Raw genomic sequence first — 18,847 nt, 5'->3', positions numbered from 1 at the left:
GGATTAGAAGTTAGCATTTCATACCTGTTGTATTCGGCGCAAAATTTGATTTGAATTTGATTTGAGTATTGATCATTTTGATTATATTTTTTAAGTTTTATGTAATAATACATTCGGAAAGTATTCAGACCCCTTGACTTTTTCCACATTTTGTTACGTTACAGCTTTATTCTAAAATGGATTAAATAGTCCCCCCCTCCCCCCCCCCATCAATCTACAGACAATATCCCATAACCACAAAGCAAACACAGTTTTTTTGAAGTGTTAACAAATTAAATAAAAAAATAACATTTACATAACTATTCAGATCCTTTACTCAGTTGCAGCACCTTTTGCAGTGATTACAGCCTCGAGTCTTGTTGGGTATGAAGCTTGGCACACCTGTATTTGGGGAGTTTCTCCTATTTTTCACTGCAGATCCTCTCAAGCTCTGTCAGATGGGGCGTGTCGCTGCACAGCTATTTTCAGGTCTCTCCAGAGATGTTCGATCGAGTTCAAGTCCTGTTGGAAGGTGAATCTTCGCCCCAGTCTGAGTTCCTGAGCGCTCTGGAGCAGGTTTTCATCAAGGATCTCTCTGTACTTTGCTCTGTTCATCTTTCCCCCTATCCTGACTAGTTTCCCAGTCCCTGCCGGTGAAAAATATCCCCACAGCATGATGCTGCCACCACCATGCTTCACCGTAGGGATGGTGACAGGTTTCGTCCAGATGTGACGCTTGGCATCCAGGCCAAAGCATTCAATCTTGGTTTCATCAGACCAGAGAATCTTGTTTCTCATGGTCTGAGTGTCCTTTAGGTGCCTTTTTATAAACACCAAGAGGGCTGTCATGTGTCTTTTACAGAGGAGTGGCTTCCGTCTTGCCACTCTACCATAATGGCCTGATTGGTGGAGTTTTGCAGAGATGGTTGTCCTTCTGGAAGGTCTCCAAAGAGGATCTCTGGAGCTCTGTCAGAGTAACCATCGGATTCTTGGTCACCACCCTGACCAAGGCCCTTCTTCCCCGATTGCTCAGTTTTGCCGGGCGGTTCCAAACTTCTTCCCTTTAAGAATGATGGAGGCCACTGTGTTCTTGGGGACCTTCAATGCTGCACCAATGTTTTGGTACCCCAGATCTGTGCCTCGACACAATCCTGTCTCGGAGCTCAACGGACAATTCCTTCGACCTCATTTCTTCGGTTTTGCTCCAGGATGCACTGTCAACTGTGGGGCCTGATATAGACAAGTGTGTGCCTTTCCAAATCATGTCCAATCAATTTAATTTACCACAGGTGAATTCTAATCAAGTTGTAGAAACATTTTTTTGAATACAATTCCTAAAAAGGAAAAAAAAACCTGCTTTCGGTTTGTCACTGTGGGGTATTGTGTGTAGATTGCTGAGATTTAAAAAAAATAAATCCACTTTAGGATAAGAATGTAACGTAACAAAATGTGGAAAAAGTCAAGGGGGTCTGATTAATTTACGAAGGCACTGTATATATACAGTTGAAGTCGGAAGTTTACATACACTTTAGCCAAATACATTTAAACTCATTCATTCACAATTCCTGACATTTAATCCTAGTAAAAGTTCCCTGTTTTAGGTCAGTTATGATCACCAGTTTATTTAAGAATGTGAAATGTTAGAATATAAGTAGAGAGAATGATTTATTTAAGCTTTTATTTCTTTCATCACATTCCCAGTGGGTCAGAAGTTTACATACACTCAATTAGTATTTGGGTGCATTGCCTATAAATTGTTTAACTTGGGTCAAACGTTTTGGGTAGCCTTCCACAAGCTTCCCACAATAAGTTGGGTGAATTTTGGCCCATTCCTCCTGACAGAGCTGGTGGAACTGAGTTAGGTTTGTAGGCCTCCATGCTCGCACACACTTTTTCAGTTCTTCTCACACATTTTCTATGTTATTGAGGTCAGGGCTTTGTGATGGCCACTCCAATACCTTGACTTTGTTGTCCATAAGCCATTTTGCCACAACTTTGGAAGTATGCTTGGGGTCAATGTCCATTTGGAAGACCCATTTGCGACCAAGCTTTAACCTGATGTCTTGAGATGTTGCTTCAATATATCCACATAATGTGCAGTTGCAAACTGTAGTCTGACTTTTTTTGTGGTTTTGGAGCAGGGGTTTTTTCCTTGCTGAGCGGCCTTTCAGGTTATGTCGATATAGCACTAATTTTACTGTGGATATAGATACTTTTGTACCTGTTTCCGCATCTTCACAAGGTCCTTTGCTGTTGTTCTGGGATTGATTTGTACTTTTCACACCAAAGTACGTTCATCTCTAGGAGACAGAACGCGTCTCCTTTCTGAGTGGTATGAAGGCTGCGTGGTCCCATGGTGTTTGTACAGATGAACATGGTACCTTCAGACATTTGGAAAAGGCTCCCAAGGATGAACCAGACAGAGTTTTTTTTCTGAGGTCTTGGCTGATTTCTTTTGATTTTCCCATGATGTCAGGCAAAGAGGCCCTGAGTTTGAAGGTAGGCCTTAAAATAAATCCACAGGTATTCCTACAATTTACTCAAATGATGTCTATTAACCTATCAGAAGCTTCTAAAGCCGTGACATCATTTTCTGGAATTTTCCATGCTGTTAAAAGGCTCAGTCTACTTAGTGTATGTAAACTTCTAACCCACTGGAATTGTGATACAGTGAATTATAAGTGAAATAATCTGTCTGTAAACAATTGTTGGAAAAATGACTTGTGTCATGCACAAAGTAGATGTCCTAACCGACTTGCCAAAACTATAGTTTGTTGACAATAATTTTGTGGAGTGGTTGAAAAACGAGTTTTAATGACTCCAACCTAAGTGTATGTAAACTTACGACTTCAACTGTATATACTTTATTTTGGCATGGCCTACTGATAAATCAGACACCTGATTTAGGTGTCTGATTTACAGTGCAGTTCAAGAAGAGTTAAGAAAATATTTTATTTAAGTAAAAAAATAAAATCATAATAAAAAGTAACAGAATAACATAACAATAACGAGGCTATATACAGAGGGTACGGTACTGAGTCAGTGTGCGGGGTTACAGGTTAGTTGAGGTAATTTGTACATGTACTGTAGGTAGGGGTGAAGTGACTATGCATAATTAATAAACAGCGAGTAGCAGCAAGATACAACACAAATGGAGGGGGGGGGGGGGGTCAATGTAATAGTCCGGTGGCCATTTGATTAAATGTTCAGCAGTCTTATGGCTTGGGGGTAGAAGCTGTTAAGGAGCCTTTTGGTACTAGACTTGGTGCTCCGGTACCGCATGCCGTGCAGTAGCAGAGAAAACAGTCTATGACTTGGGTGACTGGAGTCTGAATTTTATAGGCTTCTTCTGACACCTGGATGGCAGAAAGCTTGGCCCCAGTGATGTACTGGGACGTACACATTACCCTCTGTAGCGCCTTGTGGTCAGATGTCAAGCATTTGCCATACCAGGCAGTGATGCTACTGGTCAGGATGCTCTCGATGGTGCAGCTGTATAACTTTTTGAGGATCTGGGGACCCATGCAAATATTTTCAGTCTCCTGAGGGGAAAAGGTGTTGTTGTGCCCTCTGCACGACTGTCTTGGTGTGTTTGGACCATGATAGTTTGTTGGTTATGTGGACACCAATGAACTTGAAACGGGGGCCTGTACGGTCCAATTAGTATTAGTATTTCCTGTAGTTCACAATCAGCTCCTTTGTCCTGGCACCACACTGTCAGTTCTCTGACCTCCTCCCTATAGGCTGTTTCATCGTTGTCAGTGATCAGGCCAACCACTGTTGTGTCGTAGGAAAACTTAATGATGGTGTTGGTGTCGTGTTTGGCCACGCAGTCGTGTGTGAACAGGAAGTACAGGAGGGTACTAAGTAAACAACCATGAGGGGCCCCAGTGTTGAGGATCAGAGTGGCAGACGTGTTGTTGCGTACCCTTACCACCTGGGGGCAGCCCGTCAGGAAGTCCAAGATCCAGTTGCAGAGGGAGGTGTTTAGTCCCAGGGTCCTTAACTTAGTGTTGAGCTTTGTGGGCACTAACTTTATGGCTACTGACGTGAGTGCTATGTGGCAGTAATCATTTAGGCAGGTTACCTTCGCTTCCTTGGGCACAGGGACTATGGTGGTCTGCTTCAACCTCTCAGTCAGGGAGAGGTTGAAAATGTCAATGTAGACACTTGCCAGTTGGTCCAAGCATGCTTTGAGTATACATCCTGGTAATCCATCTGGCGCTGCGGCTTTGTGAATGTTGACCTGTTTAAAGGTCTCGCTCACATCGCCTGCCGAGAGCATGTTATCATGTTATTAGGGATTCACAGGAGAGCTGTGAAAACTATTGTTATACTTAGATTTTGATTTCCTTGACATGGTCAAATACTTCAAGCATAGATTGGTACGTTTTTTCTAATTTGGTACATAGAAACTAGAGGCCATGAGTAACTTGGTCAAAAAGAACATCACTTCCTCCCTGCCGGCCTATAGGTGGTACTGTTAAAGCACTCTCACTTAAACCCTCTGTGAACCCTTCGGAATTACCTGGATTTCGGCATAAATTGGTCATAAAATGTGATGTTATCTTCATCTAAGTCAAAACAATAGACAAACACATTGCTTAAACTTATAACAATTACACGTTTTCATGTCTTTATTGAATACACTGTGTAAACATTCACAGTGCAGGGTGCAAAACATATGGGAACCCTTGGATTTAATAACATCCTTTGGCAGCAATAATCTCAACCAAATGTTTTCAGCAGTTTTATGTAGATCAGACCTGCACAACGGTCAGGAGGAATTTTGGACCATTCCTCTTTACAAAATGGTTTCAGTTCAGCAATATTCTTGGGATGTCTGGTGTGAACCACTCTCTTGAGGTCATGCCACAGCATCTCAATCGCATTGAGTTCAGGACTCTGACCTGACTACTCCAGAAGGCGTATTTTCTTCTGTTGAAGCCATTTTGTTGTTGATTTATTTCTGTGTTTTGGGTCGTTGTCCTGTTGCATCACGCAACTTCTGTTGAGCTTCATTCACAGACAGATAGCCTTACATTCTCCTGCAAAATGTTTTGATAAACTTGGGAATTCATTTTTCCGTCGATGATAGCAAGCTTTCCAGGCCCTAAGTCAGCAAAGCAGCCCCAAACCATGATGCTCCCTCCACCATGCTTTACAGCTAGGATGAGGTTTTGATGTTGGTGTGCTGTGCCTTTTTTTCAACACACATAGTGTTGTGTGTTCCTTCCAATCAACTCAACTTTAGTTTAATCTGTCCACAGAATATTTTGCCAGTAACGCTGTGGAACATCCAGGTGCTTTTTGTAAACGGCAGCAATGTTTTTTTAGATGTGGTGTCCTCCCATGAGCACCATTCTTGTTTAGTGTTTTACGTATCGTAGACTCGTCAACAAGAGATGTTAGCATGTTCCAGAGATTTCTGTAAGTCTTACCTGACACACTAGGACTCTTCTTAACTGCACTCTTGCAGTCATTAGTGCTGAACTTTCTCTATGTATAGACAATTTGACTTACCATGGACTGATGAACATCAAGGTTTTAAGAGATACTTTTGTAACCCTTTCTAGCTTTATGCAAGTCAACAATTCTTAATCTTAGGTCTTCTGAGATCTCTTTTGTTTGAGGCATGGTTCACTTCGGGCAATGCTTCTTCTGAAAAGCAAACTCAAATTTTTAGAGTTTTTTTTTTCTCATTGATTGGACTCCAGGTTAGCTAACTCCTGGCTCCAATTAGCTTTTGGAGAAGTCATTAGTCTAGGGCTTCACATACTTTTTCCAACATACACTGTGAATGTTTAAATTATGTATTCAATATAGACAAGAAAAATACAATAATTTGTGTGTTATTAGTTTAAGTACACTGTGTTTGCCTATTGTTGTGACTAAGATGAAGATCAGATCAAATTGTATGACCTATTTATGCAGAAATCCAGGTAATTCCAAATGGTTTGCATACTTTTTCTTGCCACTGTTGGTGTCTTTCCTCATGCTGAACAAATTTTCCACAAAGACATAAGGTTCATTGATATATTTTTGGAAAACATTTGAAAAACACATTATCATGAAGTCTAAATAATACCATATTCGGTCTGTAGGCCCATGGTACATCTCTTAACATAGTTTGAGAAAAGCTAACGTATTGGGATGGGTGAGTTATTGATAAATCTGGAAATCTGATTTTGCTTAACCATTTAAATCCTTTGTAAATCAACTTCACAATGGCCTATGAACTTAAAACGTTTTATGGTAATCAAAGACATTATCATTATGAAACATTTTAAGTTTAGCATTGATATCAAAACAATACAAGGAAACTGTTCAAAATTAACTTTTTTTACTATGTTACATAGCGTTACGCAAATGCTAAAAATAAAATGTATAAAAAAATATATTCTCATGGATAGTCAGCTGTGCGAGTGTATAAGTATATGAAGGATGAAGTATATTCGAACACTAATGTAGAGTGTACCAACTGATATTTTAATCATTCACACAAACAGATTTAGACAAAATAAAGTCCCCGAATTCAAAGATGATGGCAATATACCAATACACTAACGCTGAAAATATTCACGAATCTTAATGTAACCATTAGTCAAATTGACCCCAGAATTGGTTTATAAACCCAATAAGTAATGACTTAAAAATGATTGCTTACCTGCTGCGTTCAAAGATAACGAACCTACAGCACTAGACCAAACTTCACTTGCGTCATCCTTGTGGTATTGAGAGACAAACATGTAATGCTATCACTGATTGCACATAAAGGAAGATAGTTCCTACATGATTGAGGACTTACTTAGTTATTCAACTGGTCTTGTGTCCTTTCTGTCATCCTGTGAACCCTGTTCATTCATATCGCTCACAGTTATATATCTTTTTTACATTGCTATGTCTTTGTAGGCCACTAGGCTATAAAAAGGAGCTAAGTACAATGGTCAGGTCACTCTGAGAAAGAGGTCAGCTTGACGTCGAAACATCAGTCACCTGTACTCATCCCTGAACAATGGATTAAAGTGAACAAGTAAAAAATTAATCCCTGCCCTTTTTTTTTAGTGCTCCAATTCCTCTCTTCCTACTTTACTTTGTTTGCTAAAGCGCGGAGGCCTAACGGAACTCTGTTCCTGGCCCTGTTTGTCATGACTAAAGGGATGAGAAAAGCTGATCTTGGATCAGTAAAGAGGGGTACCAGAGAGAGATGATGCCCTTTGAGTGGGAAAGAAATTGTGGTCAGAGGAGGCTAAAGGCCTTAAAGTGGCTGAGGTCCAGAGGCAAGCATTGCTAGCCTGTAGTAACATGCTATTGAGTCAACAGCTAATGATCCTCACGCATCTACTTCAAAGGGGTTGGGTCAGGGTCAGGGTCAGGGTCACGCACGCACGCACGCACGCACACGCACACACACACACACACACACACACACACACACACAGGTATGCATGCATGCACAAACACACAAAGCAAGCACAAGCAAACATGCCCACAAGCAGACATACACACAAACTTTGTCTTCTAAAATATATATATACTGCACACCTACACATTAAAATACTTCCACCTACACGCGTACATCCGTACATTCATCTTGTATCTGTCTAGGGAAAAGAAAGCCTCGGATAAACTAGCACAATTAGCCCCCCCCCCCCCCCACACACACACTGTTAGACGCTCTCTTTCTCTCTCATGCATATGCACACACACGCAACACACTCAAGATGGGTCTACTGTAGATGGGAAGGAGAGTGCTGTATTTATTCATATAGGAGTATAGTATCTGCTGGTTGGAAGTCAGTCATCTCAGAGAGCAGGCTGGGGACTTCAACAGGGTCAGAGGCCAAGGGGAAAGGGTCTCTTGGGATAAAGAAATAGAGCTGAGTAAATATGCATACGCATGAGTGTGAGAGAGAGGACGTGCGTGTGTGAGCGTGTGTGTGTTTGAGGGAGCATTTCTGTAAGTATGTGGGTATGTGCCTGTGTATGCATACGTGTTCGATAGAAACTGTGTGTGTGTGTTCGTGAGTGTGTGCATGTGTGCCAGCGTATGCGTGTGCATACATGTGTGTGGCTACTAACCACACCTTGGAGATTAATGGTACATAGGTTGTGTCTGAGTGCAGCAGCAGTAAAGCTCCAACCTCACTGAGCTCGAGCTGTTTTGCAAGGAGGAATGGGAAAAAATGTCAGTCTCTTGATGTGCAAAACTGATAGAGACATACCCCAAGCGACTTACAGCTGTAATCGCAGCAAAAGGTGGCGCTACAAAGTATTAACTTAAGGGGGCTGAATAATTTTGCACGCCCAATTTTTTTGTTTTTGTTAAAAAAGTTTGAAATATCCAATAAATGTCGTTCCACTTCATGATTGTGTCCCACTTGTTGTTGATTCTTCACAAAAAAATACAGTTTTATATCTTTATGTTTGAAGCCTGAAATGTGGCAAAAGGTCGCAAAGTTCAAGGGGGCCGAATACTTTCGCAAGGCACTGTATATATATAAATTTACAAAATAACATGGGTAACTATTTACACACTTTCAATATTTGGAAGACCCTCAGTCCTCTATCAAATCAAATCTATTTATATAGCCCCTGCCTAAAACCCCAAACAGCAAGCAATGCAGGTGTACAAGCACGGTGGCTAGGAAAAATAAGGTTGAATACATTATTATGACCTGCTAGATCTACTGTATCTTTTATATTATGACAGACCAGCTAGATCTACTGTCTTTATTATATTATGACAGACCAGCTAGATCTACTGTCTTTATTATATTACAACAGACCAGCTGTATCTACGGTCTCTATTTCATTTTGGCCATTGTTGTGTGGGCCTGTCCTCCCCTCAACAGCCTCAAATAGGTTATTTCATGTGGGTCGGGGTGGGGCGGCAGACACACGCATCTCACATTTCATGACATTACATGTTTATATATTGCTTCTAAAATAAAAAAAATCACAAATAATATTTTAGATTATTAATTTCAAACAAGGGCATTAGCATGAGAATAACTTACCAGTCCAAAACAATGTCCACTCCCGTTCAAAAAAATATTCTTCCAATCGCTAAATGAATCGTCCTACAACAATGTCTCACTTTCCCAATCAATTTATTCTAAAATTGTGTGTACATCTGTATATCTAGACTTAGATTTAGCTTTCACTGACTTAGTCGCCATAATGATTGATATATAAACAGCTGAATCTGCGTGTTTACCAAACAATGCAATGGTTAATATGTGTTTCTCCTTCCGGTATGAAACTTCAATAGCGAATGACTCACTTTACGCTGGAGCTTACTACATGGGTTGGTCTTGCAACACATAAACATGGCGTATTGCCGTTTAGCTCAGCTCATTGGCTATCTACCCAGCTAAATTTCAAGACAATTAGTGGTCATTGGGTTAAAATAGAGTCAATCAACGAAACAGCGGGCAAATCATTGGTGCACAAAGATGTCATGACTTGTTGTCTTCAAATCGGTTTCTTTCAGTCAATACGTCCCGCGAAATGGCCCATCAGGTTTGATTGTGTTACCAACAAACCAGTTGATTGCAATGAAACCAAACATGACTGGAAAAGTCACGTTCTTTCTGGGTTACGTTCTCTGTGGTTAAAATTGTTATTTTTTGTGGGGCTCTATGCTCAGATAATCGCATCGTATTATTTCGCAGTAAATCCTTTTTTAAATCTGACAACGCAGTTGGATTAGCAAGATTCTAGGCTTTCGATACATGTGAGACACTTGTATTTTCATGAATGTTTAATGTGACTATTTATGTAGCGATCACCGTATGTTGTGGAATTTCAGCCCGCTAGCGGGTTCCGTGCGCAGAGAGGTTAACTCCTATTGAAAATGTACTGTATATGGTGGACCTTTTAGTGAATTGCTCTCTGTTAAACACACACTAGTTAACAGGTCCACCTCTTTGGAGGAAGTCTTCCCTTCCTTTTCTTTGTTAAGGCCAGGCTTTATGACTGACTATTTAAACCAGCAGTAGGCTCTATGCAAAGAGAGAGAGAGAGAGAGAGAGAGAGAGAGAGTGTTTGTGTGTGTATTTTAACAACTTTGTGTGTGTGTGTGTGTGTGTGTGTGTGTGTGTATGTGTGTGTGTGTTTGTGTATTTGTGCATTTGTGTATGCCTGCCCAGCATATGTGCATGTGTGGGTGTGTATGAGAATGTGTGTGTGTACCTCATGCATGTGTGTATGTTCCTTAACCGCTACCCTTAGGCCAGTAATTAGGGTGGGGGTGTTCATGTGTCTCCAGTTGTTTGTTTTTTTGTAACTCGATCCTGACATGATTGTCAAGGTGTCATTTATTCAGTATCCCTTACTCTTTGTCATGCCATCGTCCACCATTGTGCATAAATGTATTTTGTCCCCCTACACCAAACGCGATCACGACACGCAGGTTAAAATATAAAACATAAAAAACATTGTGAACAGGTCGAAAAGCATTAAACATTTATGGCAATTTAGCTAGTTAGCTTGCACTTGCTAGCTAATTTGTCCTATTTAGCTAGTTTGCTGTTGCCAGCTAATTTGTCCTGGGATATACACATTGAGTTGTTATTTTACCTGAAATGCACAAGGTCCTCTACTCCGACAATTAATCGACACATAAAACAGTCAACCGAATCGTTTCTAGTCATCTCTCCTCCTTCCAGGCTTTTTCATCTTTGAACTTATATGGTGATTGGCATCTAAACGTTCATAGTATTACTACACCGACCGGCAAAACAGTTTGGCTTTCAATCACCCACGTGGGTATAACCAATGAGGAGATGGCATGTGGGTACCTGCTTCTATAAACCAATGAGGAGATGGAGAGGCAGGACTTGCAGCGCGATCTGCATCAGAAATAGAAAATAGTTATATTTTAGCCCTTGGTAATGCAAACGCTTGTTGACACACGCGAGCAGTGTGGGTGCAATAATTGAATAACATAGATTTCTAAAAAAAAAATTGCAACGCTCACGAGCGGTGTGGTCAGCTTATTAGAGTTTCATTTCAGGGTGGGAACATAGCAACACACACTAAAATAAGTGAGAACACACACTTATAGAAAACACCAAAGCAACTCAGAGAGGACAGTCAATGCTTTCCTCCAATAAGTAGTTGGGAATGTGTGGGTATTTTCCCAGGATGCACTATGTCACCGCTGTGGTTTTCTGCTCATGCAAAATGGATGACCTCAGAGCTGTAACCTGAGCTTCACATTCCAGCACTCTTTGTGATGTTGTGTGTTTGTGGTGTCGTGTATGTGTGTGTGGTCTTGAGCTGCAGAGCAATTACAGCAGAGCAATATATGCAGACTTCTCTTGGTGTATCAGATTGACCAAGTCTCACATTTCACCTGTGTTTGTGTGTGTGTCTTCACGTGTGTGTGTAATTGTTTGATGTGCAATTCCGGTGTTATGAGTATTTCTGCCTTCTGCCACTGGCAGAATAGCATCTGATTAAATGTAAATCTCAATTAAATCCATTTGAATCACACTTTAACACAATAAAATGTGAATATATCCAAGGTTGGGGAATACTTATTATAGGCACTGTAACCCCCCTGTTTCCTGTGGTCCATCTCTCTCGCATTTCCTTCCCTCTCTCCATTCCCTCCCATGTCTCTGTGTCTCTCTCTCACTTTCTACTTATATCTATCTTTCTCTATTTCTCTTCCACTCACACTGTGCATGTTTAAACTCTCCATCTCTCTGGCCCTCCTACTCTCTCTTCCCTTCCTGTCTCCCCCCCACAACCCTCTTTCTTCCCTACTCACCACACACCCCACCCACATCTCTTTTCCTCTCTCTCTCTTTCTCTCTCTGACCTACTGTATAATTCAGTGTTGTATGTGTGTGTGTGTGTGTGTGCGTGTGAGCGTGTGTGCCTTCTCTGTGAGTGTCTGTGATGGAGGACTGTAGGAGTGGCTGTGGTCGGGCTGTTGAGCCGCTCTCAGCTGCAACAGTGTGCTTCCTTCCTGCCTGCCTCAATGCCTGCCTGTCTGTCTGGTCTGTAGCCTCCGAGATATGTGAGTATGTGGCGTACTGGAGGACTGCAGTCCGTCTCCCTCTTCCTCCCTCTCTCTCCCCAGCCCCCAACCCAGCAGATAAGGTTAAACAGACAGAGAGTTAATCAAGCCAAAGACATGGAGATTAAAGAGAGACAGAGAGAGGTGGAGGTAGAGATAGAGGGAGGGCGGTAGATGGAGGGAGAGAGAGAGAGAGAGAGAGAGAGAGAGAAAGAGAGGTGGAGAGGCAATTGAATTGAGAGAGAAGGGGTAGTCTGAGCGCAGACTGATCACTAGAAATAGGAGCCGATTTGGGATGTTTGAAAATAGACAGTGCATACAGTGTAGAGGTCTACTGATTTTTCGACGATACCAATTATTGGTACCAATTATTGGAGGACCAATTATTGAAGGACCAAAAAAATCCAATACCGATTAATCGGCCGATTGTTTTTTAAAAATTTATTTATTTATTTGTAATAATGACAATTACAACAATACTGAATGAACACTTTTAATTTAACTTAATATAATACATCGATCAAATCAATTTAGCCTCAAATAAATAATGAAACATGTTCAATTTGGTGTGTTGGAGAAGAAAGTAAAAGTGCAATATGTGGTATGTAAAAAAAGCTAAGGTTTAAGTTCCTTGCTCAGAACATGAGAACATATGAAAGCTGGTGGTTCTTTTTAACATGAGTCTTCAATATTCCCAGGTAAGAAGTTTTAGGTTGAGGTTATTATAGGAATTTTAGGACTATTTATCTGTATACCATTTGTATTTCATATACCTTTAACTATTGGATGTTCTTATAGGCACTTTAGTATTGCCAGTGTAACAGTATAGCTTCCGTCCCTCTCCTCGCCCCTACCTGGGCTCGAACCAGGAACACAACGACAACAGCCACCCTCGAAGCATCGTTACCCATCGCTCCTAAGTCTAAATATTGCTGCTACATTGTACAACCTTCAATGTTATGTCATAACTATGTACAATTCTGGCAAATTAATTACGGCCTCTGTTAGGAATAAATGGACTTCACACAGTTCGCAATGAGCCGGGCGGCCCAAACTGCTGCATATACCCTGACTGCTTGCACGGAACGCAAGAGAAGTGACAATTTCCCTTGTTATAAGAAATTCATGTTAGCAGGCAATATTAACTAAATATGCAGGTTTAAAAATATATACGTGTGTATTGATTTTAAAGAAAGGCATTGATTTTGATGGTTAGTTACATTGGTGCAACGACAGTGCTTTTTTTTCGCAAATGCGCCCCATTTGTCGAAGTAGGCTGTGATTCAATGAGAAATTAACAGGCACCACATCGATTATATGCAACGCAGGACACGCTAGATAAACTAGTAATATCATCAACCATGTGTAGTTAACTAGTGATTATGTTAAGATTGATAGTTTTTTATAAGATAAGTTTAATGCTAGCTAGCAACTTACCTTGGCTTCTTGCTGCCCTCGCGTAACAAGTAGTCAGCCTGCCATGCAGTCTCCTCGTGGAGTGCAATGTAAGGCAGGTGGTTAGAGCGTTGGACTAGTAACCGGAAGTTTGCAAAAACAAATCCCCGAGCTGACAAGGTAAAAATCTGTCGTTCTGCCCCTGAACAAGGCAGTTAACCCACCGTTCCTAGGCTGTCATTGAAAATAAGAATGTGTTCTTTAACTGACTTGCCTAGTTAAATAAAGGTGTAAAAAAATATATATATACCGATTTCCGATTGTTATGAAAACTTGAAATCGGCCCTAATTAATCGGCCATTCCGATTAATCGGTCGACCTCTAAATACAGTGCATTCAGAAATTATTCAGACCCCTTGACTTTTTCCACATTTTGTTACATTACAGCCTTATTCTAAAATGTATTTAAAAAAAAAAAAAATCCCTCATCAGTCTACACACAATACTTTCTCAAGTCAGTGCACTGCATACAATCTATCAAGTCAGGAAAGTCTGGCTGCGAGTAGTAGTAGTAGTAGTAGTAGTAGTAGTAGTAGTAGTAGTAGCAGTAGCTTAGCTGCATTGCTCAGCCAGTCCAGAATCAGCTTATCAAGTCACTGGCGAGTGGTGACGTGTGTGCTTTGGTACTGTTTTTTGCAACTTTCTCACTATCTATTACCAGAGTGTGTGTCTATCTGACAGTGTTTCATAGATGACACAAGATGCTCGCAAATGGGTTTTGAAAAGTTGCAGGTGAGATACAAATGCGCTCTGATCCTCTCAAATCTCATTTTGCCCCCAAATGTGGCAGCCTTGAGTGATTGACACTATCAAACATATGAGCAAGTGGCCACTTCATAAACGGCTTAGGGCCAAGGGTTATTTCAACATAACATTGGCGATGTCTGAGGTGCTGCATAATGGCCCCACTGTCTGGAGGTTCTGGCTGCTATGATTGGAAAGAGACAGCACAATCATCACAGCTGTTTCTCTCGTGTTAATGGGCACTGGGCATGATCATAATCCATACCCAATCCTCCAGTAAGTTGTGATGAACTCACTAACAAAACTCAGTTTTGAACGAGACTGACTTCATGACCAAAATTATCATATTTGACACTAGAATCAATGTTTCTGCCTCATATCGATGGCACATAGGCTGTTTAAAACCAGAGAAGTTGGTTCTAAGGGGCAATTGACCTTTAACCTTAAGTGCTTAGAATAGCCAATTAGATTTCCGCCAACCATTTAATTTGTTTGGCTTCTTTTTGAAGGCCTCAGGGTTAACATGAGGGTTAAACTAGTGCATTCTGGGAAATGTAATATTTTCCCCATATAGGTGATTCATTAAATATAATAACTTTCAATATTCGCATCCAGGTTTTGTTTTCCTTGATCATTACTTTTAAGAGTTTGTCCTGAAAATCAATTGTTTCAACAATATTTCATATGCATGTATTTAATGAAGTTTGATGTTTTGTGTACAAGATGTACACTGATTGTACAAAACATTAGTAACACCTGTTCTTTCCATGACATAGATTGACCAGGTGAATCCAGGTGAAAGCTATGATCCCGTATTGATGTCACCTGTTATATCCACTTCAATCACTGTAGATGAAGGGGAGAAGACCGGTTAAATAAGGATTTTTAAGCCTTGAGACAATTGGGACATGGATTGTGAATGTGTGACATTCAGCGGGTGAACTCCTGAGTGTCAAGTGGCAATTAGGAGGCTGGAAGAAAATGTACAGTAAGCTATGCTATGTTTCCCACTCTAACATGAACTAGGATGTGTCCCAAATGGCCCCCTATTCCCTATGTTCCCTATGACCCCTATTCCCTTTTAACCAGGGCCTATAGGTCTCATGGGTAGTAAAGCCTGTAAAGTTTTTTAGGACATTACATTTAGTGTTGGATGAATACATGCCTACTAGCAGTGGGTATTATACTGTATGTGACGCGTTTCAAGAAGCTAGACGTATGTCACATGTCACCACTTCAGAGGAGAGGTATTTGAAAAAAGAAACGTTATCAAAATGCATTTTTTGGCAGTAATGCCTTCTGGAACATGTGACCTTTTATGTGCCTTCATAAAAACGTGTATGCCATCACTAAATAAGAATAAAATTGTTAAATTACGAGCCTAGTTGGAAAAAGTCAGGAACCTTCCCGCTAGCCATGATTGGCTGAGATAATGGAAGGGCTGGACATGCCCAGAGATGAGTTCAGATTAGTCTACCATGTAGCACGCTTCTGTCTATAACATGAGCTGCTCAGTATGTGTAGATAATCCTTGCTACCGCAGATTTTTTGAAATACAGTGCCTTGCGAAAGTATTCGGCCCCCTTGAACTTTGCGACCTTTTGCCACAATTCAGGCTTCAAACATAAAGATATAAAACTGTATTTTTTTGTGAAGAATCAACAACAAGTGGGACACAATCATGAAGTGGAACGACATTTATTGGATATTTCAAACTTTTTTAACAAATCAAAAACTGAAAAATTGGGCGTGCAAAATTATTCAGCCCCTTAAGTTAATACTTTGTAGCGCCACCTTTTGCTGCGATTACAGCTGTAAGTCGCTTGGGGTATGTCTCTATCAGTTTTGCACATCAAGAGACTGACATTTTTTCCCATTCCTCCTTGCAAAACAGCTCGAGCTCAGTGAGGTTGGATGGAGAGCATTTGTGAACAGCAGTTTTCAGTTCTTTCCACAGATTCTCGATTGGATTCAGGTCTGGACTTTGACTTGGCCATTCTAACACCTGGATATGTTTTTGAACCATTCCAGTGTAGATTTTGCTTTATGTTTTGGATCATTGTCTTGTTGGAAGACAAATCTCCGTCCCAGTCTCAGGTCTTTTGCAGACACCATCAGGTTCATTCTTCCAGAATGGTCCTTTATTTGGCTCCATCCATCTTCCCATCAATTTTAACCATCTTCCCTGTCCCTGCTGAAGAAAAGCAGGCCCAAACCATGATGCTGCCACCACCATGTTTGACAGTGGGGATGTGTGTTCAGCTGTGTTGCTTTTACGCCAAACATAACGTTTTGCATTGTTGCCAAAAAGTTCAATTTTGGTTTCATCTGACCAGAGCACCTTCTTCCACATGTTTGGTGTGTCTCCCAGGTGGCTTGTGGCAAACTTTAAACAACACTTTTTATGGATATCTTTAAGAAATGGCTTTCTTCTTGCCACTCTTCCATAAAGGCCAGATTTGTGCAATATACGACTGATTGTTGTCCTATGGACAGAGTCTCCCACCTCAGCTGTAGATCTCTGCAGTTCATCCAGAGTGATCATGGGCCTCTTGGCTGCATCTCTGATCAGTCTTCTCCTTGTATGAGCTGAAGGTTTAGAGGGACAGCCAGGTCTTGGTAGATTTGCAGTGGTCTGATACTCCTTCCATTTCAATATTATCGCTTGCACAGTGCTCCTTGGGATGTTTAAAGCTTGGGAAATCTTTTTGTATCCAAATCCGGCTTTAAACTTCTTCACAACAGTATCTCGGACCTGCCTGGTGTGTTTGTAGCTAGCTACATGTCTATACAAAATACTCCACTTTGCCAGATGATTACATGACCCATCAAGTTAGCCAGGTGTGTCTGTGGGTGATTACGGCCATCTATTATATTTCATTAACATGTCTAGACAATAGTGATCCATCCACTTAGCTAGATGTTGCTGGGGGATGGATATAGCTTTTCTTTCACATGACCCATCAAATATGGAAGTAACCATTTCACTGTACCGTTTACACCTTCTGCATCCTGTGCAATGTGACAAATAAACATAGATTTATTTGATATAGTGTGAGTTTACCAGAGACACTAAGGTGAAGAACACCTGCACCAAAGTCATATTAGAATATAATCCAAGGACTAGATAAAGTGTGTATTTACACTACCTAACTCACTATGTTTAGCACATGGCCTCACAGGTGAATTCTTAAAGAGATGGGTGGGGCTAAGGCTTAAGAGGGTGTGAATGATGCTGAATGGGTGTAGGCAAAGAAGAGCTCTCCAGTAGGTGTACCAAAACATTCAAGGCCATTTTTCTCGAAAGTGGAGTTACAAGTTTATCAACTTTCAAAGCAGAATTACTTTCCCATTGTTCCTCAACTGCAGTGTATGACATACCATTTTGTAGCTCTGAGTCTTTACTTTTATCCAATGTCAAAAACACAGATTGAGGCAGTCGGCCACATATTTAGAGTTAGCAATCTAGTTAATGTGTTTTGAGTATCTACTTCCTCAGGTGTTGAACCCCAAATGAATTAACCTATGATATTAGTTAGTGCACATAAAGATGTATGTAATTCATCTCTATTGAACAAAACTAAATCAGGACATTCTGGAGTCCAATTTTGACAGTAATATACAGTATATGCATTCCTGCTTGGATGTGTTAGATTAAACAACTTTGTATTTCACTTATTAATAAAGTACTATGGATGACTTTTTAAGAAGACTAAATATTTGGGAGAGGGGGGTAGTTGGCAGCAAGACCAGTGATGTGGGCTGGTGTCGATAAAATTCCAGGGTCATATGAGGAGTTTGTGCTCTGTGCTCGTCGTGGACCGCGCAAACTGTAAATGTAGAGAGAAAAGGAGAGAGACAGAGACGCACACACATATTACGCCACTAATCCGCACGGAGTTTTGCTAGGAAACCCCCTGCTGCCACATGCTGCAAGGGCATACCAGTCTCATCGGCATCAACTGCGCGCGCAAGGAAGGAGAATAGCCGAATTGAATGCAGTGGGGAAAACAAGGAGTAAGAATAGGGAGTTTGAAACCAGTATGAGTCCTAGTGAATAAGAAGAAATAGGAAAACAAACTCTGAGTGATAGACTGGTATCGCATGGGGGAAATGAACAGTGTGGACCCAGCTTCTACCAAACTGTTGACTTTCAACCAACGGTAAATGAACACATTTCGGTCCTTCAGCTAAGTGTTTGCGGCTACTGTAGCCTTGAAGTAGACGTGTGTGTTTATGTGTTATCTGTTGAATGCAGGTCTCTGGTGTTGTCATATGGCGCTCGTGGCTTAGGTTACTGCAGGATTTTTGTATGGAATGAAGAAGAAAAAACTTATCGCACCAAATTCAATAAGCAACAGAAATAAACACACGAATGATGCTATATAGATATTAATTAATTGTCAAAGTAAACCATGTAATTATAGTGTTATAAATCGGAACATGCGTAAAATGAACAATTTAAACGTTTATGTAATTCATGTGTAGGCTCTCCAAATGTTCACTATATTTATGTTGCATTTCCCAGCACTTAGTCAGAGACTGCTTTTGAATCATTCTCTCCGTTTTCCTCTGCAAAACGCGATATTGGACACTATTTCAACCTTTGAATCGACCAGTCGCCACCAGCCTGAA

General features: G+C 40.8%; 1 protein-coding gene across 27 annotated transcripts in view; it reads left to right on the top strand.

Moving 5' to 3' along the window:
- The window catches only part of LOC110509517 (GTPase-activating Rap/Ran-GAP domain-like protein 3), a 174,687-nt gene that overhangs the window by 37,114 nt on the left and 118,726 nt on the right, over window positions 1-18,847 (top strand). For 9 of the 27 annotated variants that reach the window (XR_016493399.1, XR_016493398.1, XR_016493410.1 and 6 more), the window contains exon 1: window positions 17,994-18,375. The exons of 14 other annotated variants lie outside the window; for them this stretch is intronic. Coding sequence is in view for 4 of the 13 variants with exons in the window: in XM_090227214.1 (XP_090083340.1) it covers window positions 18,317-18,375 (59 nt within the window). In the remaining 9 variants the exon portion in view is untranslated. Of the gene's footprint in view, window positions 1-17,993; window positions 18,376-18,847 lie in introns of those variants that run through there. 4 more of the 27 variants (XR_016493405.1, XR_016493416.1, XM_090227218.1 and 1 more) reach the window with 1 other exon arrangement.

The sequence above is a fragment of the Oncorhynchus mykiss genome, chromosome 29, assembly GCF_057628025.1.
Source record: "Oncorhynchus mykiss isolate SJ-2025 chromosome 29, ASM5762802v1, whole genome shotgun sequence".
Classification (NCBI taxonomy): domain Eukaryota; kingdom Metazoa; phylum Chordata; class Actinopteri; order Salmoniformes; family Salmonidae; genus Oncorhynchus; species Oncorhynchus mykiss.
Note: the sequence above shows the minus strand (reverse complement) of the source record. Positions and strands in the feature narration are given on the sequence as shown.